The sequence below is a fragment of the Atractosteus spatula genome, chromosome 9 (genome assembly GCF_055471065.1).
Source record: "Atractosteus spatula isolate fAtrSpa1 chromosome 9, fAtrSpa1.hap1, whole genome shotgun sequence".
In the NCBI taxonomy this organism is placed as follows: domain Eukaryota; kingdom Metazoa; phylum Chordata; class Actinopteri; order Semionotiformes; family Lepisosteidae; genus Atractosteus; species Atractosteus spatula.
This window is the reverse complement of record NC_142714.1, coordinates 28,187,151-28,214,350: the sequence shown is the minus strand read 5'-3', so window position 1 is coordinate 28,214,350 and position 27,200 is coordinate 28,187,151. Positions and strand designations below refer to the sequence as shown.

General features: G+C 37.4%; 1 protein-coding gene across 1 annotated transcript in view; it reads right to left on the bottom strand.

The window, feature by feature from the left end:
- Positions 1–27,200, bottom strand: part of LOC148828485 (SPARC-related modular calcium-binding protein 1-like) — a 155,725-nt gene that overhangs the window by 118,236 nt on the left and 10,289 nt on the right. The window contains exon 2 of the mRNA XM_088926038.1: positions 26,237–26,319. Within this exon, the coding sequence (XP_088782164.1) occupies positions 26,237–26,319 (83 nt within the window). The remainder of the gene's footprint in view (positions 1–26,236; positions 26,320–27,200) is intronic.

Genomic DNA, 27,200 nt, shown 5'->3' with positions numbered 1-27,200 from the left:
ATACTTTTAAAAAATAAAAATAGTAAGTATTAAGTACACTATTGTTTTTTTGTATACATATTCAATGTGAACTTATATTAATAATGAAATAAAAATGTGAATTAGCAAACATGAATACTGTCAACTCTTCAACTGGTTTAATTCAAAACACTATTCAGTGGGACAATTTAACAGATGCCTCAAGCCTTAAAAATAAATTGTTAATATTGTAATTAGAATCGAGAATAACATAGCAGTATTAAAAATACCACTGAAACTATAATAATGTGTCTGGTCATTATTAACAGTATTAATTTAATAATAATTTCAATTATTATTTTCAATTGTATCTTTTTCAGAGTAATTTTTTCGTTGGTTTTCATAAGCTTCACTTATTAAAATACCTATTTATGAGACACGATGTTTCAGATGTCAATAACATTGTGAACAAATGACACAGAGCCTGCAACCTACAGATTTAAAGATCTCGATTTGTGAAACATTTCACAGCTTTTATTTAAACAATATCTAGTACGTGGTTGCATTTTTAGAAACCTTAGTCTGAATAAAGCAGATCCCAGGTACAAGTGACTTCAAAACGCGAGAAGGCATTTTGCTATATTTTTATAAAGTTGAAGCCTTCTGAAGTCTCTCAAAAACATAAAAATGTAGCATAATATTCTGTGGCTAAATGGGCAACCGATTCTTTTAATTTTAAGAAAATTAAAAGTAGGAAACAATAACATATGTGCCTCAAATAGACATTGCATGGTTTTAAAACCCATAAAAACGGGTTTAGTTAAAAACACGAAATCCACGAAAAACGGGTGATTTTTCTTCCTTGTGATCATCTTAGAATCTTTGTGTAAGCTATAAGTTTTTTAAACTTTTTAAATTAAACATCTTAAACACTTTAATTTTGTAAATGCAACATGCATTTCGTGTAGATACAGTACAATCTCATGTCTTCCCATGGTGTGAAATGAATTAGAAGGTGATTGAGAAAACAGCACATCGCCAGCTGAGCTCAGTCAGAGAAGAGGTGGTGCCGATTGTTTTTCTGACTGTTATGTCACAGTTCAATATTTTATATACATCTAAATAAAGTCAGGTGTCAGGTGCATAAACTATTAACTCAAGAATTAGTATTAAAATTTGCACTATGATAAATTGTTGCACTTCCACATCTTGTAAAAACATTAATTTGCAAGACTGTGTTCAAATATACTGTACGTTAAATTTGACTATCAAAAAATCAGGGTTCACTTTTTTTCCTGTCTCTCACTACTCTCTCTCACCCACTGCAATTTGGTAAATTTGACACAGAATGGTTAAAAATGGGAACAGGTGAGGCAGGCAGAGGGAAGGGGGAGGGGGGAGGCGTCTTTCCACCTCTATGACTAAAGAGAGTGTCAAAGAGAAATGGCTTGAGCGACATACACAGCCGAAAAGGTATGGTGCGGTCTTCTCTGCCTTAAAGGTACACTCCTTGGGAAGAATTTTTACCTCGAACGTTTGCTCACCAGCTAACACACAGAAGCAAACTAAATACAAAATGTACTTGCAAGTAATAGAGAAGAATAGCAATGTACTTGCAAGAATAACAAACATTAAAAGAAAAACATGAAGAAGGCACCTGGAGAAGGCTCCATGGCCGAAACATTGTGTTTTCTTTCTTCTCTTTTCAGCATGGAATAAACCTATTACTTGACTCTTAAAAACATATTTGCTTTATACTGTTATACTGTATAGTGTACTTAAACATTCTATTGTCACTACACTGTAACGCTGCCCACTAAACGTCTTTCGCACAATTTCACGGGGGCAAGGTCATGTAGCTGATTCACAGCTGGATACAATTTTATCTTGCAAAAACTCAGATATTTGTCAACATATTTACTAAAACTATCCATCTCAGTAATCTCACTTTGTTAGTCTCACTGTACACCCCAGTGCTCACTCAATGTTCACACTCCCTGTAACATAAAAAAACATTTTCAGCATTGTCACCTCGCACCGGGGGGAAGGAAGGTGCTAGCAGTCATTATTTCACTGACAAAAAAAGTTGATTAAAACTTATTCAAAGGGTGTGGTGTGTTAACACAAATTCTGCTTAACAGAACTGCTTATAAGTTAAATAATTATATTACTATTAATTATAGAATTAAATAAATCTACAGTACAGACAGATTTAAAATTCTTCAAGCCAAATTAGCTGCTACTGCTACTTTGCAAGCAATACATGACTTCTCAAAAGGTACCTTTTGTCTCTCATGCAAACTCAACAAAGGTTTATTTTTTATAATTCCAAAATTTGAACTGTATGCCCCCCCCCACAGCTGGGTCTCGCCACCCGCTTTTCCATAGCCGTATGGTTTCAAAGTATGTGAAATATCTTTTCTTACTCCAGTTATTAATCTCATCTATTTTTACTCAACCGGCTATGTAAAAAATATAGCCAAAAAGATCGCTGTAAAGGTTAAATTTCCAGCTGAAAAGACAAGACTCAACATGTCTTCTCTAACTCTTCAGTTTACAGCTCGTCCATGGTCATTCATAATTAATATTGTAATGAATGGCAGGCATACAGTTGGTACAAGCCGGTTGCAGCGTGATGACACTACAGACCTTTTTTTCCCTCCTTTAACTTAGAGAATTGCATGAAGAAATACTAAATCACAAAAATATCACTTATAATAATTCATCCAGATACACTCACACCGTAGCCAACAACAATATATAATAGTGGATTTTTATATATTCGGTTATGTAAGAAACAAAGTAATTCTTTGATTGGGCTTTGAACCACCTGGGTGCAGCGCACTACATGACAGTCCATTGCCTATTATCGCTATAAGGACAATAATATATATATTTTTTAAAAACGAACGTCAAATATTTCCAAAATATCCCCTTGTGATATTTTAGCTGCTTAGTTACACGACTTCATATTAATATTACTATCAAGAGGTATTAAATCAGTACAACTTTTATGAAATTCAAGTATTTTAAATGTTTAATTAATTAACTGGTTTTTAATTAAACTATTTTTTACAGCTTTTAAAGTCATGCAAAGTTTTATTTAGGCAGGAACATGTCATTGTATCTTATTTTTTATTTCATTTTTAAAAATAAAAAAAAATTATTTGCCCATCGTGTTGATAAGCTCTTCCCTGATTATTGGCAATTTAAAAAAATTATCCCCCTCCCTCATTAGTTTAAAGATTTACGTAAAGAAATCCTTAAACATAAAACCACCACATATAATAATGTAATGTTTTCAGGTTCTCATGGGTTTGTGCCCTCACCTCTCCCACCTCAGGTCAGTCCTCCACCGCAGATTGAACCCAGGTCTCTGGCATCACTGAACAGGGAACCAGACAGCTCAGGCTGCTGTTCACAGTTAAGGGCAGTGACATCACCGCCCTGGCAACCAGCTCACACAACTTAATCCATTATAATAATTCATCCAGCGGGTTCCCTGTTGAATGATGCTGACAGACCAGGTTCAATTCCAGGTGGTGTACTATATAGTACAGTTTAAACTTTTTTTTAATTCCAAGTTGAATTGTAGGCTGATTACTGCTTGCTGACATTTGGATTAAGAAAAAATATAGATTTCTCAATTCATGTGTAAACCTGAAAGAGACACATCATGTTCACAATAAGCTATTTTATGCATTCGGCTCTACGAGAAACAGACTGAAAGTAATGCTCTGATCTCACTTTGAACTGCCTCGCTAAACTGGTATGCAGTTACTGTAAAAAAAAACAGGGCATTTTTGGAGAAATTGTAAGAAAGAGGCTTGATTTCACAGTTAAAAAACATGTCAGAAGCTGAAATGAGAGCCTTGTGTGAAATAATAGATTTAAACTAGGAAACCCCTTTGTAGCCTCCCTAAATGTATCTCAGAATTTCAATAAAAGAGAAATAATCTTACAGTGTGCAGTATATGCTGTCCAGGTTCCCCTATAAAGGTACAGATGCAGCCATTCAAAGTGTGAGGTACAAACCCGTACCGTGGGCAACTCACTAAGTCATACCGCGTCATAATGCGTGATACTGCGGTACGTGATTGGCTGGCCAAAATGACTGACAGGGGCACTCGTGGTGTGTTGGTCGGTCGCGGAAAGATTTAATCATTTAATGTCTTTTCTGTGCACACTTTAATCTGCTTAGTATTGAATATTTATATGGAATTTTACAACTAAAAGGAAATTTTAGTAGGTGAGCATAAAAAGAAGAGGAGCATAACGCATCTGAAGGTCATAAACAATATTAATTTAGGAACATAAACATATTACTGTATGTAGACTGTACTATATATGGCTGGTCTTGGTAGTTTAAAGAAAAAATACACACCAGTCTTCCATTTCTCCCTAAACATTTTAAGCATCAAAGTCTCACATGTGGTTATTTCAGAAACATTTTTACATGCTGCTTCTGACCATGTTACTGTACGTTTATATACTGTACAGTACTTTGTGAGAAAAGTGATAGTTTTAAGATTTTCTGCGAATACGCTCGATACTGGAGTAAACAAAACCATACTTTTAGAATTTGATTAATAGGGAATATAATATGGAATCGCGTATCTAAAGAAATTAATAACGATATAATTATATTCATGTACTGCAGTACAAACAGTAGTATAAGACTTTCTATTGATATGTGTATGGCTGTTTCAGTACTCAACACATCATTCCATCTTTGGCGTGATGGCTTAAGTGATTGACTTATAAGCAAGAGGTTGGGTGTTCAAATCTAGCTATCTCCATCAGTTTTCTTTTCAAATATAATATTTCCTATTTCAGTTTTTCAAAGAAATGTTTATTTGTTAAACGAAAACTCATGGCGACAGCTGGGTTTGAACACCCGACCTCAGGGCTATAAATCAGTCACTTAAACTTTCACACCATCAAGGCAAGTCATGTGACACACACTGAAACAGCAACACACATATCAATATAGAATATAGAATGCCTGGCGGAAGTCCTGTGTCCGTCCTATATAAAAATGCAACGATATTATAAATGCCCCTTTGGCTGGGCAATTAAATTTTTTAATTAAAAAAAAGAGTTGTAATGATGTGTTCCTGCTTAACTTGCATGACTTTAAAAGCAATAAAAACAGGTTTTGATAGTTAATAACCACTTTTTGTGCACAAAAAACAATTCGGGCACAGAAGGGTTAAAAAGAAAGTCAGACAGGTAGAGGGGAGGTTGAGTTGTGAAACTGTTACCCGTTCTGGATGAAGCAATCAGAGAATAGATGGATTTACACCTGTGAAAAGCGTTCCAATTTTAATGCGATACAGAAAACATTATTCATAAAAAATGATCTTGTACAGTCTGTAAACTGAAAATCTATGAAGGAGACACGTTGCCTATCGCCTCTTTTTACACTTGGAAGAACATTCCAATGTTAATGTGACACTGAAGATATTATTAATAACCTTTTAAATCTGAAGGGAGATCTAAAGGGATCCACACGGTACAGGTTCCTGCTAAATATTCAGAGAGAAAGACGGTGACGTCACCACGAGCAGGCGAGCAGACACACCCTCTAATGTCAGGCGTATGCATTAAATATATTTAGATCTTTGAATTAATATCGTTATTGATTTCTTTAGCCTCACAGCATTGTCCAATAATACTCTTCTTCTGTCTAATTTTTAGTTAAGCAGGATTTGAGCTACAGACAATAAAAAAACAGGATTCACTTCTTTCACATATTGATGATGATATCAGTAGCAGTTTGAAACTATTCATTGTTATTAATAAATGACTTAGATTCGAACATGTTGTGATATTTAGAAATAAAAAAAAGATAATAGAGTGTCCATAATATTGCTATTTTAGTTTTTCAAAGAAATGTTTGTAAAAACGTTTCCGAAATAACCACATGTGAGACTTTGATGCTTAAAATTTTAGGGAGAAATGAAAGACCAGTGTGTATTTTTTCTTTAAACTACCAAGACCAGCCATATACAGTACAGTTTACATACAGTAATATGTTTATGTTCCTAAATTAATCATTTATGAGCATGTGAAAGGCATGGTGGATTGGAGATTCTCAAGAATTACTTTGTACAGTATGATTGGAAACAAATGCTTGATCGGATCAACAAAATGCTGTGGTGTTACTTTTTGTCAATGAAAAATTACGTCTTTTTGTTTACAAAGACGGTTACAAACAATGTGGACCAAGGTAATACTTTGAGTTTACTGCTTGTCAAAGGTCATTCATTATTAATACTATCAGTAATATCTTCGGTAAAGACTTTGATGCATAAGACATTTCTGCATAATTAAAATATTTATGATTAAGGTGGTAGGTTGTGTACTTTTGTCCCACTGAGCAATCTTGCTTTCATAAAATATACCAATTTTAATGTATAATGATTAACATGCTGTAATACAGTTTAAAATTTAAAAGTCTAAAGAGTATACAACTTAAATTCTTAATTGAATAAAGATTGTCCCTCAGCAGTGATCGGGATTCAAAACCGGGTGTTTTCTGGCGACAGCTCAAACGCTGTACATGAGAGGTTGAGCTTTATTTGTTCCACCTGGCAGTAATTCCGGATACTATTATCTTACTTGCAGTATTATACGGTATGACGCGTTATGGCGTGTTATGCCACAACACGCCCCAGCGCGTTTTACTGTGGCATACCCCGCACGTTTTGAATGGCTGCATCTGTATATAACCAACTTCATAATAAAGCCAGGGTGAATTCCTTCTCAGAACAAGCTCACTTGGTGACGAATTGGCTTAAGGAGGGTAGTGCAGTCTAAAGACAAAATTGCCTTGACCCCTGCAGAAGAAACCGTTTTTAATGATTTGAAACAAGCCTTCTTGCAGGCACTGGCCCTGGGCTTGATTCCCTCAGACAGATCATCTTTATGTAATCTGTATGTAAGTTAAAGAAATGGGTTGTGAGCTGTTGTGCTGGCGCAGGAGCACGGAGATAGGCATCGCCCGGTGGGATATTATTCAAGGGGCCAAGGGGCCGAGTTTATGTGTTGTGCAGGCTACCTGCCTGGCTGTATAAACGGAATAATCTGGTGTTGAACCAGCAGACCGAATGAAAAGATTTAAATTGAAACTTGTAAATATGCTAAATGGAAAACTGAAGCAATTTATACAGATTCTATATATACATGTGGTATATACCACAAGTTTGGACAGCTGTGGACGAATAGGAATTTCATCACCACTGCAGGGACTCCAGTTAAGAATGCTGGGTTTGTCTCTGAACTGTTGGAAGCTTTGCAGCTGCCGACTGAAGAAGCTGTGGTAAAGTGTAAGTGACATAATAAAGAAATGTTTCCAGTAACTCAGGGGAACAACTTTCCAGATGCAGCTGCTAGGCGAGCAGTCCTGGGAGAACAGGAGTCTGAGACCCCTGAGAGACCTCTGTTGGTGAAAAGGGGACAGCTACAGAATATTCAGGATGAGGCCTCTAAAACAGAAAAATGGACATGGTTAAAAAAGAAAGTGGAGCTACTGCATGATGATGGGGTGTGGTGCTGCTAGCACACTGGACGCCCTGCATGCCCACACAGCCTAATGCCCTTTGTAGCCTCACAAATGCATTCTGTCAGACACTCGGGTGTGAGTCAAATGGTGTGCCGGTTTTCCAAAACTGGGACGGGGTGGCGACCGAGTTTGAGCAGTAACCACCTATGTGGTATCATGATGTGATGCTTGTCAAAGGTACAGGTGCTACAGCTCAAAAGACCTCCTCCTGAGGGACCTTGCATGCACTGGCAAATTGTCTATTGTAGCTTTATGTTATGTAAAGGGAAACCTGGGCCCTTATAACAGTGGTGGAGCTGTTTTCCCAGTGGATTGAGGCCACTGCCTCTGTGATTGCCAAACACGCGATGACGGAGATAAGCCCTCGGTCGGGACTGTCCTGCTGCTTGTATTATGATGAAGGGACACACTGTGTCAGGCTGTGGCTATGGTGTTCGGGGTGAGATGGGACCTTCATTGCCCCCATCACCCTCAGTCTACAGGAACAGTGGAATGAAGGAACAGAACTCTGAAAGATCAACGTAACATCACCCTGAAGAAACACCGTGGGTAGATGCTCTGCCTGCGGTCCTGAGTAGCCTTTGGGCTGGATCAAACAGAACTGTGTAACTGAGCCTGTTTGATATCATCACGGGCCAACCATCAAAACTTCCTGGAGGGCCAAATTTGGCTAATGGATCTTGAATTTGCTATCTAATTCTCTATTGCAGTATTGTAGGTTGTTAATTGAAGCGGTGCACGGGGCTGGTGAACAGGTGCTGGACGCTTGGGGACCTCCAGTAGGGAGAAGACATGACCTGATACCTGGCGAGTGGGTGTGGGTGAATAAGATACCCTGCCAGATGTTGCAACCCTGCTGGGGAGGGACTATATCAAGTGCTACTGACTACCAACTCTGCCATCCGAGTGACAGGATGAGATCACTGGATCTTCCCTCACACTGCCACCGAGCCACTGCACCAGAGACTGAGTAAACAGAATTTATTATGTTGTTACTGTTTCTGTGTCTGTCGGGCTTCCTGAGGGGGGGCTGACAGTGTGCCTGTTAAGCGTAAGGAACGTTACTCTAATAATGGGGAATATGGAATCAAGACTTTCTTGGTGTTGTCATATCTATCAGCCACAAATAATAATCAGAGCTCATGTTGGGTTTGTATTGCTATACAAGATGCTCATAGGAGTAATCTCCTTTGATAATGGTGATTATTTAGGTTTATTGCCATAGGTAAATAGTTCTGCTTTTAGTCTGAGTGTAGCTCAAATGTATAAGAATGGAACTAACTGTATGCTCCCTGCTATAATCACAGTTCTAGGCCTTCCTCTATTATGGTGATAAGCAGCTGTTAAGGTGAGAAAGACTATGTAGTACTCATATTCCAGACAACTCTGAGCATATCGATGATTTAGCACAGCATATCTATGATGAAGGACAAAAATACCACAACTACTATCCTGACGACTGGTGGTAGGAAAATGGTCGTAATCTGTTTTCGGAGCATGGGGTGGTACAATTGTGCAGTATTCATAGGTTTAGTTTTACTGGTTATTCTTAGTCTTTGCATAAGATGCCTTAAAGCTGTGTGTGCTAAAGTAACTAACTCTGTCATGGTAGTTCAATACAACCATGGGGATAAAAACTTTTTTTTGCAGAACATTATTGGTGTTGATACAATATGTTCTGAGGAAGGAGCGAGGAATCCAGAATAAATGTTTTTAACAATTTATCTCCTAAAGATCAAGCTGCATATTCTTTGCCTGTCAGCAAGAAACGCATAGCAAGTTTTTTCCATTCATGATTACTCATAACGTCTATGCGGAACTTGTTACATCCTGTTTTGTGAATGCTGAGTTGTGGCAAAGTGCCATATAAGGAGGTGTTTTTCTGTTAGACCAGCATAAGAACGGAAAGTACTGAGTCAACAGTTAGCAAGTCATGTGATGTATGTGCTACTCTCCTGCATGCATGCGTAATTCTTTCACCAACATTGGGACTCTGTCATTTTATATGATACTACACTATCAAGTGATGTTAAATCACTACAACATTTATCTTTTTACAATAACAGCAAGTGGTGTTCTTACCACTTATTCTTAGAAAAAGATAAAACGTTATAACTTTTTATGAAGTACAGAATATAATCTTAATTATAGCACGTTAAAACCAGAACCCACGTAAGTTACCAAGTTAAAGTTTTTTTTAACTTTGATGCATAAAATATTTATGCATAACCAAAATATTTATGATGAAGGTGAAAGGTTGTGTACTTTTGTCCAACTGAGAAATCTTGCTTTTATAAAATATACTGACTTTTTAATGTTTAATGATTAACATGCTGTAATACACCGTTTAAAATTATTAAAAATCTAAAGAGTATACAACTTAAATTATTAAATTGGAAAAAGATTGTCCCTCAGCAGTGACCGGGATTCAAAACCAGGCATTTTCTGGCAACAGCTCAAATGCTGTACATGAGACGTTAAGCTTTATTAGCTCCACCTGGCGGTTTTACAAGGTGCTTCTGGATACTATTGTCAATTTACATGCGGTATAATGCGCCACGCCTACCACGTGTTGATGAAGCGTACTCCACACATTTTGAATGGCTGGATCCGTATATATTATAATTATATATTAGAAACAATAACATGTCCCTACCTAAATTAGACATTGCAAGACTTTAAATGCTATAATAAATGGGTTTAAATAGTTAAAAAACATGTTATGTATGAAAAACGGGTGATTTGTCTTCCTTGTGATCAGTTTAGAATCTCTGTGCAAGCTGTAAGTTTTTTTACTTTTTAATTAAACGTTTAAAACACTTTAATTTTGTAAACGCAACAGGCTTTTCATACAGAAAAAATCACATTCTCCACTCTTCCTGTGGTGTGAAGCAGATTAGCAATAACATGAATGAATGAACCTCCAGACCATCTCCAGGAGACTTGGAAAGGAGGGAATGTTTCGTACCAGAGCATTTTTACTTCGTAGCAGGGGGAAAGGAAGTGGGCTTTAATTTAACTCTCTATTAATACAAGAAGTCTGGTACAGAAACAGTATGCGCACCTCTTTAGTGTTTTTTAATTAGGTAATGAACAAGAACTCAATAAATTAACTATTAAGACAAAGTCAATCACCTGTCTGCAAACTCAGCTAATCAAAGATTGCCTTGAAGTATTGGCAGGTCCTATAATTAGTATGATGAACACGTCCCTTGCATCAGGCATTGTACAGATGCAGCCATTCAAAACAAGCGGGGTATGCTGCGGCATAACACGGTGGGCGTGTCACAGTATACCACATCATACCGTATGCAAATTAGATTATGTTAATAGTATCCGGAATCACCTTGTAAAACCGCCAGGTGGAGCTAATAAAGGTTAACCTCTCCTGTACAGCATTTGAGCTGTCACCAGAAAACGTCGGTTTCGAATCCTGATCGCTGCTGAGGGACAATCTTTATTCAATTAAGAATTTAAGTTGTATACTCTTTAGACTTTTAAATTTAAACAGTGTATTACAGCATGTTAATCATTAAACATAAAAAAGGCGGTATATTTTATAAAAGCAAGATTGTTCTGTTGGACAAAAGTACACAACCTACCACCTTTATCATAAATATTTTAATTATGCAGGAATATTTTATGCATCAAAGTCTTTACCGAAGATATTACTAATAGTATTAATAATGAATGACCTTGGACAAGCTGTAAGCTCAAAGTATTACCCTGGTCCACATTCTTTGTAACCGTCTTTGTAAACGAAAAGAGTTTATTTTTTCATTGACAAAAAGTAACACCACAGCATTTAGTTGATCCAATCACGCATTCGTTTCCAATCATACAAAGTAATTCTTGAGAATCTCCGATTCACCATGCCTTTCACATGCTCATAAACGATATTAATTTAGGAACATAAACATATTACTGTATGTAAACTGTACTGTATATTGCTGGTCTTGGTAGTTTAAAGAAAAAATACACACCTGTATTCCATTTCTCCCTAAACATTTTAAGCATCAAAGTCTTACATGTTGTTATTTGGGAAACGTTTTTACGTGATCCTTCTGACCATATTAGGATTATATACTTTGTGAAAAGTGATAGTCTTTTAACCTTTTCTGTGAATTCGCTTGTTATCTAACAAATGCATACTTTTAGAATTTGATTAACAGGGAATATAATATGGAATTGCGTATCTAAACAAATTAATAACGATATAATTATATTCATTCAGGTGGGTAGCTGCGTCAGCATGCGTAGGCTGCAAAGGAACAAGTAATAGGTTTATTCCATGCTGAAAAAAAGAAGAAAGAGAACACAACGTTTCGGCCGTGGAGCCTTCTTCAGGTGTGCTGAAGACCTGAAGAAGGCTCCACACCTGAAGAAGGCTCCACGGCCGAAACGTTGTGTTCTCTTTCTTCTTTTTTTCAGCATGGAATAAACCTATTACTTGTTCCTAATTATATTCATGTACTGTCTGGCGGAATAAACTGAAGAGATTAGTTAATGCGACACGGAATTATTAAGAATTAACACCTCTTTTTACACTTGAGAACAAATGAGAACATTCCACTCAGTGGGCGGTGCATTGTTATCTCAATCACCTGCTAATTCGTTTTACACCACTGGATGACAGGAGAATGTGACTGTACTGTATCTGTACAGAATGTGTGTTTCAATCAATACAGTAATTGATTAAAATCGCAATAGCGTGTTTAATTAAATGCCTTTTATTGATTCACAATCTGAAAATGAAAACCGCGGTAAAGTCACCTTGAATTTAAAAAAACGATTTTGGCACGCCTGTAGCATTTTCACGAAACCTCCTAGAGTTGAGAGAACACTTGCTTTGTGTATAAAGTACATTGTAAATGTTTTCACAGCCTTCACTTTGTCATTTTTATGCCATTTTTTTGACCATGCACGAATATTCCTATGTCCGTATCTTCGCAAGGGAATCAGTGTGAATTTTAATACTAATTAAATGACCGCGGGCACTTTCCACCCTCTCTACATTCTCTCACTGGAAAAAAGAAAAGGAGCATAAAGCGTCTGATGGTCATAAATGATATTCATTTAGGAACAGCATCAGAGATATGTTTTTAACTGTACTGCATCGGAGAGAATACCATAGTGTGTTTTGTTTTTACTCCCTGGCGGAAACTGGCTTCCATAATAATCAGTATGGCTCAGAGATTAAATAAAACTTCACTCGCACCAAACAAATGTATATTTCTAAATATCACAACATGATCGAATTTAAGTCATTTTAATAACAATGAATAGTCACCTATGCGTTACAATATAAACACTTATATTGATTTAAATTGCGTTTAAATCGCCTTTATTTAAAACCCATAAATAAAGCTGATACTGTTTAGACTTTTAATTATTTAAAACTGTATTACAGCAGCACAATGCACAATGCAACGTAAATCGCTATCTTTGTCTTCTGTGTAATAATGTTCACCTCTCTGTCCAGCAAATTAACAATAGTAATAATAATGAACTTTACTGTATATGGCGGCTTTAAAGGTGGCTCCTCAAAGTGCTTTACAGGTTAAAAACAATAACAACAATACTGTTAGGCTGGGCAAACGATTTTTTTTAAGAAATACAAAATGTGATATAATGATGTGTTCCGGCTTAGACATTAACGAAGAGCATAACACATGGGCGGCGTAGCGGTCGGCTCTGGCTTTCCCACCTACTGTATACCGATACACTGCAATTACAACCCCCCTCTCTGCGGGAGTGCTGGCTGTGACGAATTAAATCGGTTTCACAGGTATTTTCAAAGTAGAAGGGGGTGAGATTTCCAGCGAAATACACCTCCCCCCCTCAAAAACCCAGTAAGTATAGTACTTACTAGTTAAGAAAGCTAGGCTCCTCAATGAAATCGCTTTAACATGCTAATGCATTGGTGTAACAGTCCGGGCGTGGCAAGCTTCTAATGTCAACCCGACTACGACGAAAGGAACCCTTCTTTCATTGGAAGACAATGAACATTTTCTAGCCCTAAATGAATTAATAGCAAACATGGTTTACATAAAAGACATTTTTCCAAGAAAGTTTAGCCTTTGTCACTAATGAAACCACTAAATAAAGACATAAATATAGAAATCTTAAGATTTTTAAAATACATGACTTTGCTAAAATTTATTTAAAAATAAAAACGATTACAAACGCCAGCGGAGAGAGAGAACAGGGGAGGGATGTTGGTTTTGCATAAGGGGCGGGGCTATGACAATGAGGTCTATTTGGGGATGTGGAGTTACATGTTCTGGCTGTTTGTGAATTATCGTTGTTGAGTATGGAGTGTTGAGGTATTGATTTTGTGTAATGCTTTATGTTGAAAATTGAGGTGGATTTTGTTTATGATAAAGAGGATAAACTGGGATGGGAGGAGGGTTTGGTTTTCATAAGGGGCGGGATTATGATAATTGGAGGAATTTGAGAGAGTTTGCGGGCTATTTTTGGTTTGTATTACGAATAATTCGTACAAGATATTGAGATTTGTTGATAATTGGAGGACGGTTTTGCTTTAATGGTTTGATATATTTGATTTTGTATTGTGGTTGTTATCTATGTTTTTGGTTGGTATTATGTCTATATGGTTGTTTTTGTTGGTTGGTCTTTATTATGGTTATTAATAATACGATCTATAGTTGAAATCTGAGCCTAAATAAAAAGAAAAGGCATTTTCAGAGAGCAATTACGCTTTGTTTATGTAGAATAAGTGATTAGGTTTATGAGCAATCTAATTACTTATTCGTTTAAAATGCTATATAAAATAAACTTTATTATTAATTTGCTGGACAGAGTGGTGAACATTATTATGCATAAGACAAAGATAATGATTTACGTTAAAAGACATTTAATTAAACATGGGTTTGTGATTTAAATGGGAATGGGGGTGACGAGAACTCTTAATCTAAATAAAAATAAAATAAATAAAACAGGTGTCGATAGTTAATAACCACTTTTTATGCACGAAACACGGGTGATTTTTCTTCCTCCTGATCAGTTTAGAAATCTGTGTACGCTGTAAGGTTTTTACTTCTTAATTAAACTTTTAAAATACACGTTTCGAATAGAAGAAATCCTCTTCCTGGTACAGTATGTATAGCAAACCAGCACATCTTTTTTCTCCAATCAGAGGGGTGTCAGCCAATCACCATTCTGAAGCCCTACCATAATCTCTGGTATAGGGAGACCCCAGAATTCTGTCCGATAGTTTATGTAGATAGATGATAGATACTTTTATTGATCCCGTGAGGGAAATAAAGTAAATCATTTTCATTTTAGGTAAAATTATTAAACGCTCGGTTAAAAGCAAAGGAGATTGTCTGTTATAGTGGACATAAAAAGAAGAGTTTGCTGCGGCGTTATTGGAAACCCAAATTTTACAAAAAATCGCTGGCATTATATCCTAGAAGACACAGACCGGCGCCAGACCGGGAGAATGCCCGCAGCGTAAAAGAAAATGCCTGATGAACTAGGGATTGGACAGTTTCCAAGTGCTTGTACAATCAATGGAAATGTTCAAATAAATGTGCAAAAGAAATAAAAAAATAATTTATTCCTTTATCATATTGGCTAGCTAATGTCCTCTCTTTGCTAGTTAGTGGCTGTGTTTCCACCCAGGCCACAGCACTGAAATTGAATTAACAAGTCGTAAATGATATTCTGTCAGGTACTGATGAGGGGAATGCAACAGTGCTTGTGCTTCTAGATCTTAGTGCTGCCTTTGATACAGTTGACCACTCTGTTCTATTACACAGGCTTAAGTTTGAGGTTGGCTTATGTGGAACCGTCCTTAAGTGGTTGACTTCATATTTAGCTAATCATTTTCATTATGTTCAAATATCTATGTACTGTTTCATCAATGTCAGCAGTTCATTGTACATTGTGGCTTTCAGTTTAGAGGATTTTACTCTGGGCCCGACTGGAGCAGTCTGAGAAATGTCACAAGGCAGATGTTTTATTGATAGCGGGTTTTAGTCTCTTGGTTCACTGGGGACCTACCAGGTCTTAAATTGAGGAAGGAGACAACACCCACCCCCTGGACAGACAAAGATGATAAATGTGATAAAAATCCATTTAAAAGGGTGCAGTGTGTTAACACAAACTCTGCTAACACAGCCACTTGTAAGAGCAAGGTGACCTTCTGCTCAATTAAATGAGAGCTACAGTACAGTCAGGCAGTACACGCTTTTTGAAAAGGTACCTTTTTTTTCTCGTGTAAACTCATCAAAAGTTTAGTTTTTTATCATTTCGAAACCTTGGAAGGTATGGCTCAGGGACTCATTCAAAGTATAATCCCCACCCCCCGCAGAAAATGAACTGCAGTGTGATTGTATACTGTATAAATACACTGTATATACAGTATGATACCATATGGTTTCAAAGCCACTACAGTACAGTACGTGTGAAATATGTTTCTTAATCCAAATTTAAAGTTAAATTTCTCATTCCTGAAATTTGTATTAAGACAAAATATAGATTTTCTTAATGTGGATCTAAACCTGAAAGAGGCAACAAGATATAAAAATAAACTATTTTATACAGCCAGATATGTAAAAAACATAGCCAAAAGGATTGCTCAAAAGGTTAATTCCAAGCTGAAAAGACAAGACTCAATGTGTCTTTTCTATAACTCCTCATCTTACAGCTTGTCCATGGTCATTCATTATTAATATTATTAATTATATACTGTATTCAATATTGCATTTAAATTGGAATGTTTTTACTAATATAAAAAGAGGTGATACACAACGTGTCTCCTCTATAACTCTTCAGTTTACAGAAAAATTCCCCTAGAGCCACACAACATTGTCCAAGTTGTGTCTAATTTCCAGGAAATAACCCTATTACAAAAGGGAACAGTGCATCGATCCTTGATTATGGTTAAACAGTACATACATAGTTTCAGCATTTACTTTTCTGTAATCTGTACAGAACCATGATGTCCCATTAAGGTTTGGTACTAATAAACGGGGAACTTCACGGACTTCCTTGTTTGAACTAAACTATGCTCCAGCAAATAATGTACAGTATTTCACCTTCTGCAATGTTTCTAGTTTAGCAGGATTTACGTAATAAGCGCATTGTTTAATGGGTGTGACATTACCCATGTCTATATCGCTGTAGGTTTGAGTCGGAGTGTCTGGTAATAAACAGAGCACCTTAAAATAAATTTAACTTTAAAAATAAATTAAAATTTAAATTTAACATTAGTAAACAACAGAGTGAGTCACTGGCTTACTTAAAGGTATAACACATCTGTCTGTCTTCACTGTCATGGTACGGTTTCAACATATTGATAAGCTGTTCTGACAACTGTAAAAATAACCCTTCTTCCCTTAATCAGAAAACCATCACTTATAATAATTCATCCAGATACACACAATGGATTATTACTGGAAAATTTGGATTAAGACAGAATATAGATTTTCTCAATTCAGATACAAACCTGAAAGAGGTACATCGCGTTCACAACTAGCTACAATAGTGAACTATTTTTATATATTCAGCTATAGAAGAAACAAACCAAAAGTAATGCTCTGATTGGGCTTTGAACCGCCTGTGTAGAGCACGCTACTTTACGGCTCATGAGCGTTCCACTGTCCATTACCACTATAAGGACAATACAAGTTATTTTTTTTAAATGAATGTCAAAATGTTTCCAAAACGTCTACTTGTGATATTTGTAGCTGCTTAGTTACAAGATTCCATATTTCATATTAATATTACTATCAAGTTTTTACAATAACAGCAAGTAGTGTTCTTAACACGTATTCTTAGAAAATGATAAAACATTATAACTTTTTTATGAAGTACAGTAAACTTTATAATGTTAGAACAAGCACGTTAAAACTTTTTCCATCACAGTAATATTTAGCTTGATTAATCAGAATCACCTGATTTAAGATTTAACACAGCAATATAACATATAAAATAATATAACAATATAAAAAAACGCTTCTACAGATACCTCCAAATTAGGCACTGTAACAAGCCGCAATGTTGTTCAAGTGAAGAACCCTATGTGGAGTTGGGGAGCCGAGTCATGAGAGATTTCTGATGAATCCAACACGTTAGGCAGAGATATAGTCGAGGGTGAATTCCATGTTCAATACCAAAGGTTATCCAAATGGAGAAAGGACGAGACCGTTTGTGAGGAGGATTCAGATTAGTGGCGGATGTGACAGTACCCCCCCCTTCACGGGCGACACCTGACGCCCTAGCTGGTCGATCAGGATAGGCCTGATGGAAGTCGAGAGTAAACTTTTTATCCAGAATGTCCTTCTCAGGAACCCATGACCTCTCCTCTGGTCCATAGCTTTCCCAGTCAACCAGGTACTATAGCGATCTATAGTGCCAACGGGAGTCCAGGATCTTATTTACCGTATAAGCCGTGACACTAGGAGAGTACTGCTCCAACGCCATATGCAGATGCATCAACTTCAACTACAAATGGAAGGGAAAGGTCTGGGTGGCTGAGCAAAGGGGTGGTGGTGAAAGTTCCTTTAAACGGAGGAAGGCGTGGTCAGCCTAACGGGTCTATTTACCAAATGTCAGTCCCTGGCGTGTGAGTTCAGTTATAGGTGCCACTGCTGAGCTGAAAATTTCTGATGAAGCATCTATAAAAATTAGCAAAACCAAGAAAATGCTGGATTTGCTTTAAATTATGTGGGGTGGGCCTATCTCTAATCGCAGACAGCTTGGAGTGATCTATCTCTACACCAGGGCGGTAGACAACAAGAAAGTGAATCTTAGGTACGTGCAAAGTGCACCTTTCAAGCTTGACATAAAGCTTATTAGAAATCAAACAGGATAGAATCGGACAAGTTTAACGTGCTCCTGAGGGTTAGTGAATAAAATAAGGATATCGTCAAAGTAAACTAATGTGTATTTCTGAATAATATCCCTAAAGATGTCATTCATGAATGCTTGAAAAACTGAGGGGGCATTGACAAGACCAAATGGCATAACAAGATACTCATAGTGACCATGAGTGGTTATGAAAGTCGTCTTCCATTCATCCCCGTCCCTTATTCGAAGAAGGTTATAAGCACCTCTGAGGTCCAGTTTAGTAAAGATTGTTGCACCTTGCACAGGTTCCAGAGCTGCCGGTATAAGTGGCAGGGGATATGCGTTCTGAACAGTAATCTTATTCAAGCCTCTGTAATCAATGTAAGGTCTCAGGTAGCTGTCTGTCTTATGTACAAAAAAAAATCCGGCGCAAGCAGGTTACATGGATGAGCGGATGAAGCCGGCTTTCAGGGAGTCTTGAATGTACTCCTCCAGGGCCCCCGACTCCGCCCTAGTGAGGGTGGCAACGTTCCAGGAAGCAAGTCAATGGCACAGTCATAGGGGCGGTGAGGTGGGAGCGACAATGCTTCCTGTTTACTGAATGCTTGTAGCAGATTGATGTACTGTGAGGAATCCTGGCAGGGAGTCGGACGAGACAGAGGCTGAAAAACGCGTACTGGGAGACGGCAACACTCAGAGTGGCACTGAGGACCCCAAGCCAGGATCTCATTGCGGGACCAGGAAAAATGAAGGTCATGTCTAAGAAGCCAGGGGTGACCCAGGAGAAGGGGGTGAGATGGGGAGTCCAGGAGCAGCAATTGGATGCCTTCCTGATGGGTGGCCCCAATAGAAAGCGAGAGGGGCATTGTTTACCAGTTGATCCGTCTAGAGACTTCAGTCCTACTTCAGAGCTACATACTAGAGAGGATACATGAGATCAGGTCTCCTGTATAAGGCACTTAGATAGCCAGGCCAAGGCTGGACAGCAGCGGGTGTGAGGCGGGTGTGAGGCGTGGATACAAGTGTCTACCTTAAGAAAGAGGGTAGGCAGACTAGCAGCTGCAACTAAACCCTGATAAGGGGCAGCAACATGTGAGCGACTGTGGGAGAAGAGTTAAGAAGAGAGTAAGTAACTCAGAAGAGACCAGGAAGAGTGAAAGTCCCAGAGGGGACTGTGAGTTTTGTAACTGAGAAATGGAGCTGTAGGAGATCCTGTGAGATTGTGCAAGTGAAGCCTTAAAAGACAGCATGAGACTAGAGCCTTACAAGATATCTGAGAGTTAAAGAGACAGATGAGATGAGATGTGAGTCCACTATATGAGTGGGATAGTTATTGTATTACAGATGCAGCCATTCAAAATACATGGTACAACCCCGTACCAGGCAAAATTACCCACAGTTCACCATGTTGTACCGCAGTACATGATTTGGCTGGCCAAAATGACCGACAGGGCCACTTTAATCATTTAATCTCTTTACTGTGCATGTTTTAATCCGCTTAATATTGAATATTTATATGGAATTTTACAACTAAAGGGAAACTTTAGTAACTGAGCATAAAAAGAGGAGCATAAAGCGTCTGAAGGTCATAAATGATATTAATTTAGGAACATAAACATATTATGTAAACTGTATATGGCTGGTATTGGTAGTTTAAATAAAAAATACACACAAGTGTTCCACTTTCTTCATAAAACATTTTAAGCATCAGAGTCTTTCATTCGGTTACATACTGAGGTTATTTTGGAAAAGTTTTTACGTGCTCCTTTTGACTATATTAAGTTTATATACTTCATAAAAAGCTATGATGTTTTAACATTTCCTATGAATATTTGCGCTCGTTATCGCAGTAAAAAATGTATACTTTTTAGAATTTGATTAACAGGGAATATAATATGGAATCGCATATCTAAAGAAATTAATAATGATATAATTATATGTGATATTATATTATCACAGTAGTAAACTTTCATTCACCTGTGATTATGTGTGGTGTAATGGCTTAGGCGTGTGCCTTGTATGCTAGAGGTTGGGGGTTTGAAGCCAGCTGTCACCATGACGTTTCTTTGAAAAACTAAAATAGCAAATATTCTGGACACTATATTGACATTTTTTATATTTCTAAACATCAAAACATGTTCGAAGCTAAGTGATTTATTAATAATAACGAATAATTTCAAACTGCTACTGTACTGCCTCTACAGTATAGCTTGTAGGAAATACATTTATTTGTCCTGCATCAAAGTTTAACTCGTTCAGAGTGCCCTACATTACAAACTCCAAGCCTTTCCGTTTGTCTACTGCTATATCGACAGCAACGTAGTTAAAGGAACAAAAGGAATGTCTGCATCAGTTTAACTCATTCCCATGTGGTTTAATGGCTTAGTTGTATGCCTTGTGTGCTGGAGGTCAGGAATTCAAACGCAGCTATTGCCATGAGTTTTCTTTTAACAAATAAATATTTCTTTGAGAAGCTAAAATAGTAAATATTATCGGCACTATATTGAATTTGTTGGTATTTCTAAATATCACAAAACGTTCAAAGTTAAGTGATTAACCTTTTCAACGAATACTTGTGCTCGTTATCGCAGTAAAAGAAACGTATCATTTTTAGAATTAAATTATTAGGGAATATAATATGGAATTGCATGTCTTAAGAAATTAATAATGTTATAATTATATTCATGTACTGTGACACAAACAGTAGTATATACTGTACACATACAGTATCTATTGATATGTGTACGGCTGTTTTACCACTTGTAATGCGACCATGCTAGTGCTATGATGGTTTAAGTGCCTGACCTATAAGTAAAAGGTCGGCTGTTCAAATCCAGCTAGCGCCATGAATTTTCTTCTAACAAACATTTCTTTGGAAAACTAAAACAGCAATATTATGGACAATTAATTGACTTTTTTATATTTCTTAATATCATAACATGTTCGAATCTAAGTCATTTTTTAATAACAACGAATAGTCACCGTCTTTCCCTCTGAATCACTCCAGTAGCAGGAACCTTTATCGTGTGGATCCCATGTGGAGGACTGTCAGCTGTCAATGAGAGCAGACCCCCCCCTAAGGCTGGGCAAATGATTTTTTAAATTTTTAAAAAAGAAATAAAAAAATAGATAAAAATGATATAAACATTTACTGCAATACAATACTGCTACGTTTCGGCTATGAATCCTTCTTCACGTTTGAGGGTGAAACGCTTGGAGTTTGTAATGTAGGGCGCTCTGGACGGGTTAAACTTTAATGCAGGAAAAATGTATTTCCCAGAAGCTACAGTATACTGATTCTTATGGAATGTGTTTTCTTCTTTATTTCAGCATGTAATAAACGTATTACTTGATTCTTATGGAAGCCCGTTTCCGCCAGGGAGTAAAAAAACACACACACACTTTTTCATTGACAAAAAGTTACACCACACTCTCCTGTTTAAAGCACCACGTCTCTTCCCGTTAAAAGGAGGAGACACTTTACACTTTAACTATTCAGTTCACAGAGAAATTTCACCAGAGCGTCTTACTAATAGTTTATGCTAACACCTAACTTTCGTAACGCGAGCAGCACTACTGTAAGATTTTTAAAATACATTTTTAAAATACATGACTTTACATTACATTAGCTCACATACAGATCCAACCATTCAAAATGCGCTAAGCCATTCAAAACGCGGTAGGCATGGTGCATCATAATGCATCATAGCGCATCATACCACATGTAAATTGAAATATGACAATAGTATCCAGACGTACCTTGTAGATAAGATTTTAAAAATCTTAAGATTTCTATATTTATGTGGTTTCATTAGTGACAAAGGCTAAACTTTCTTGGAAAAATGTCTTTTAGATAAATCATGTTTGCTATTAATTCATTTCTTCCAATGTTCCTTTCGCCGTAGTCGGGTTGACATTAGAAGCTTGCCACGCCCGGACTGTTACACCAACGCATTAGCATGTTAAAGCGATTTAATTGAGGAGCCTAGCTTTCTTAACTAGTAACTACTGTACTTACTTGGTTTTGGAGGGGGGGAGGTGTCTTTCGCTGGAAATCTCGCCCCCTTCTACTTTGAAAATACCTGAGAAACTGGTTTAATTCGTCACAGCCAGCACTCCTGCAGAGAGGGGGGTTGTACTTGCAGTGCATTGGTATACAGTAGATGGGAAAGCCAGAGCCGACCGCTACGCCGCCCACATGTTATGCTCTTAATTTCTTTAGATACGCGATTCCATATTATATTCCCTTTTAATCAAATTCTAAAATTATGCTTGTTGACTCCAGTATCACGTTAGTTAAAGACTTCGATGCTTAAAATGTTTAGGGAGAAATGGAATACTGGTGTGTATGTTTTCTTTAAAGTACAGAGATCAGCCATATACTGTATGTTTATGTTCCAAAATTAATATTGTTTATGGCCTTCACACGCGTTACAGTATGCTCCTATTCTTTTTATGCTCAGCTACTAAGATTTCCCTTCAGTGGTAAAATTCCATATAAATATTCAATACTTAAACGGGCACAGTAAAGACATTAAATATACATATACATACTGTATACAGTACAGTTTGCATACAGTAATATGTTTATGTTCCTAAATCAATCTCTTTTACGAGGATGTGAAAGGCATGGTGAATCGGAGATTCTCAAAAATTACTGTACTTTGCATGATTGGAAACAAATGCGTGATTGCGAAATGCTGTGGTGTTACCTTTACAAAGACGGTCAATGAAAAAAAGAATGTGGACCAGGGCAATACTTTGAGTTTACAGCTTGTCCAAGGTCATTCATTATTAATACTATTAGTAATATCTTCGTTAAAGACTTTGATGGCGACAGCTCAAACATGAGAGGTTGAGCTTTATTAGCTCCACCTTGCGGAAATTCCGGATACTATTATTTTACTTGCGGTACTATAGGAGAATTTACGGTAACTCGCGGTAGACTGCGTAAAGCGCACCGCAAAATAATGCGGTATCGCCCGCTTGTTTTGAATGGCTGCATCTGTACCTGAGGATGTTCAATGATGAGCTGATTCGCCTCCTGGGGGAGCTCCTTACTGTTGATAAGAAGGGAGATGGTGGATACCACTTCCTTTTGGTAGTCAGTGGTAGGGGCTTTGCTTACTGCCGTCTTTCCCACACCTGAAGAAGGCTCCACAGCCGAAACGTGTTTTCTTTCTCCACAGCTATCAGCGTGGAATAAACCTATTACTTGTTCCTTTGCAGGCTACGCATGCTGACACATCTACCCACCTGAACTACTTTAACCTACATGTGCTGAGACCCCCTTTGCCTTCCTCCAAATCTTTTTCTAGATCTCTTCATCATTCCTTCTCTTCTTCCCTGGGTCACTTGCCCCCGTCACTAAACCAGCATTCCGTCTCTTCACAGCTATCTGTTTCAAGACCTGGCTTTCTAACCACCTTCTATTCCTTTACAGATGTCGTCGACATAATATAATTCCTATAGGATTTCGCCTGAAATTTAATACTTTTCTTTTGACTCTGAAACCACCCAGAGTAACATTCAAGAGACTTCTACTTCTAGGAAACTAATGCTTTCTACCATTTTTTCCCTCATAGAAATTTCTACAGCTGACAGCTCCACATCATCTTCCCCTTATAACTAACTTCATAAGATTTCTCAACTCCAAACTCTACCAGTTTCTCACTACAGAGAAGGATATAAACACCCCTACCACCTCCGTGACACCTGAAGAAGGCTCCACGGCCGAAACGTTGTGTTCTCTTTCTTCTTTTTTTCAGCATGGAATAAACCTATTACTTGTTCCTTTGCAGCCTACGCATGCTGACGCAGCTACCCACCTGAACTACTAATGTGAGATTAGTCTGTTAAGTGTGCCAGAGTGTGAGATGCAGGTGTTATAGGGTATTGGGGGACAGACTGTCAGTCTGGCGGTGGTAAGCATGCTGTTAAGGCAGAGTGAGGGCACCACCAATGCTATTCAGTATGTCACAGAAGGCAGTGGTTGACAGACACGGTGCTCTGACAGCTGCATATGTGAGAAGGCAGTGAAGGCTGGGTACAGGAGAACTGTGTCAGTAACTGTAAGTACACAATCTGGGGCGCAAGAGTAAGGCACCAGATAGGTTGTGTGTGTATGTGTAATTTTAATCAGGGACAGTGTGTTGAGTCTAAGCATGAGTGGTATGCTATAAGAGGTGTGTTACAAGTTAGTGTAATAAGTCTCAGTGTGAGAGGTGCTGAAGAATGACTATGTGTAAAGCCCAACCTGGTGACAATAGAGAACATTACCAGCTGTGTGCTTGGAAATCCAAGGGTTATCTGAAGGGAATTCATAATGTTTACGATGGTTTATCTATTTTTAAAGTATTTCTACAGACACACTTGACCTTGACTGACAACACACCAGTGAGTAGCAGCACTGTGGCTGGGAAATTTAAGTCTTCACTGCGTCACCTGGCAGTGTTACAGAGTGGTGCAGTCCTGCATTTGACAACTAGGGAAAAATAAGAACGAGGTGCTGCATCTGTAGCACTTGTAATAGGCTGTGCTGTAGGGTAAAAGTAAAAGCTGAATACCACACCAACAGCAGCAATACCTGCTACGTTAAAGTGATTTAATTACTACATTAAAGTGAAGTTTGGTTTTCTGAGGACTTGTAACATTCAACGTTAGACATTTTATTAGCTTTGAAATTTTCTACAGTTCTGTGCTTTTGGCATTTGCTTTAACCTTAATGGGGCAAATTCATCCACCAAATATAATGCTAATATAATGAAGAATATTCAAAGATGTAATAATTTAGGCTATGGAAAAGGGTGCTATAGCAGTATATCTGAATCAGTGGGACAGAATAGCAAAAATCGCTTTCACAAGAGTTTTACAGGTGGTCATTGTGGTCATTTACCAAATGGTGTTATTGAACAGAAGTTTTGGGGGAGGTCAAATTCTAATGCTATACTTCCTCTTCCCCATGTATAAAAGCTCCATAGCTGAACACATTTCCCTGGCTGAGCACCATGCTGCCATACTCTTCCCTCCACCCTAATATCACCATTACACCAATTCCTGACTCATACTTCATAAGCGGACAAGTTAAAGTCAAAGTACTAAGCACACCATCTCCTTATTTAGCAGTTCTTTTCAACATTATTGGAAGTTAACCAAACTTTTGAATTATTGTTATTGTTACAGAAATTAAACATATGCTGAACAATATGGAAATTACAGTATACTGTTAATGCAAACTTAGTAATACAGACAGTCAAGAACAGTGTTTTTCAAACATTTTTATACCATTTTTATACCATGTTCTTCCTTCTTTGAGGACTGCATAGGCTAAAAAATGGTCCAAAGCAGAAATATATTTTAATCAGAAGTGTTATTTAAGGTTATGGCAGGGACCAATCAGCATTATCCAGGGACAGGTGTGGGTCCACAGACTGGGACTGAGAAGTGTGGGTTTTCTCTTTTTCTTCTTTTCCTCCTCCTGATCTGATCTTATATGGTGTGTTTCTGGACACCACTTGGGTAAATGAGACTTAATCATTTACCCAGAACTTAATTAACTAAGGCAAACCAATGTGAACTTTATGATCACAGACTCTGGACCCCTACATCTCACGAAATATCCCCTCTGTTTTGAAGTTGGAAATGTTTACACTGTCACGTGTGTTACACACTTTATCTAGATTCATAGACACCTCCAAAGCCACCTGCCTCAGCCTGTAACAATATGTACTTACAATACAGAAAATAATCTGATCAATTAAGTAAGTGGGAACTTAAATTGGCCCAAATTGCAGACAATCAAAAAGGGTTTGGGGCATGGGACTTGACAAATTTGGCCTCTGACCCTATAATTTTCTCTAGTTGTTTCTCAACAGCTCACCAGCACTGTCTCACCTGGCAGCTCCCTGTCCCTGTAAGGATCTTCCACTTCTGAACTGCGAGACCTGGCTGCACTGTCACATTCGGGTGTTTGATACCTGACAGAGATAAGCCAGACAGATGTCAGCACAGCCCACTGATGGCCAGGGCTCACTACTGCATTTGCTCCTTCACCTGGGAAGAGAAGAACTATTAACAGTGGGTGCCTGTACATTTCACATCCAGTAGTAATGTCTCATTTACAATAAGTAAAACTGTACTCAAAACACAGTTATTCTTAAAATGCACCGCTTAAAAAGAGTATGAAATAAATCTGCACAGAAAAAACTGATGTTAAAGTTGATAAATATAGAATGCTGGAACAAATATATTACTTAATATTAGAAAAAATATTATAAACTCAATTAAAAGTCGACAATGGTTATTTATGTTAATGAGACCAACTTCTTCCATCAAACACATTTACATCTCACATATTTATTTAAAAGAGGATTAAATCTTCAGTAATCAAATGGAAAACAGCATTATTTTTCATTAAAATATCCTTACTGTATTATCTACAACACATCTATAGTTTCAATGATAATTCAGTGGAATTGATTATTTTCCTAAAAGAAACAGTTGTAGCTCTCATTGAACAGGGTGTTTTAGATGAAAACATTAACCATGACAAATAAAAAGGACATATAGGTTGAAATTGTGGGAAGAAATAACCACAATCACAGAAAACTCTCATGTACCTAATTTAAGGTGACAAATGAGTTGTTTTTTACCTGCCCATGTTCATCTTTTGACTAAGGAAAAACTTATGTCCTAAAATAAATTTCATTTTTACAAAATGTGCAAAGCAGTATATTACGGTATCTGACACTATGGAAACAATCAAGCATTAAGAACACCTGAGATTTGGTGGAATTGTCTTGACAGATATATTTTACTCAATAGATATCAGGTTGAAGTAATATTGTGTCTCTTATAG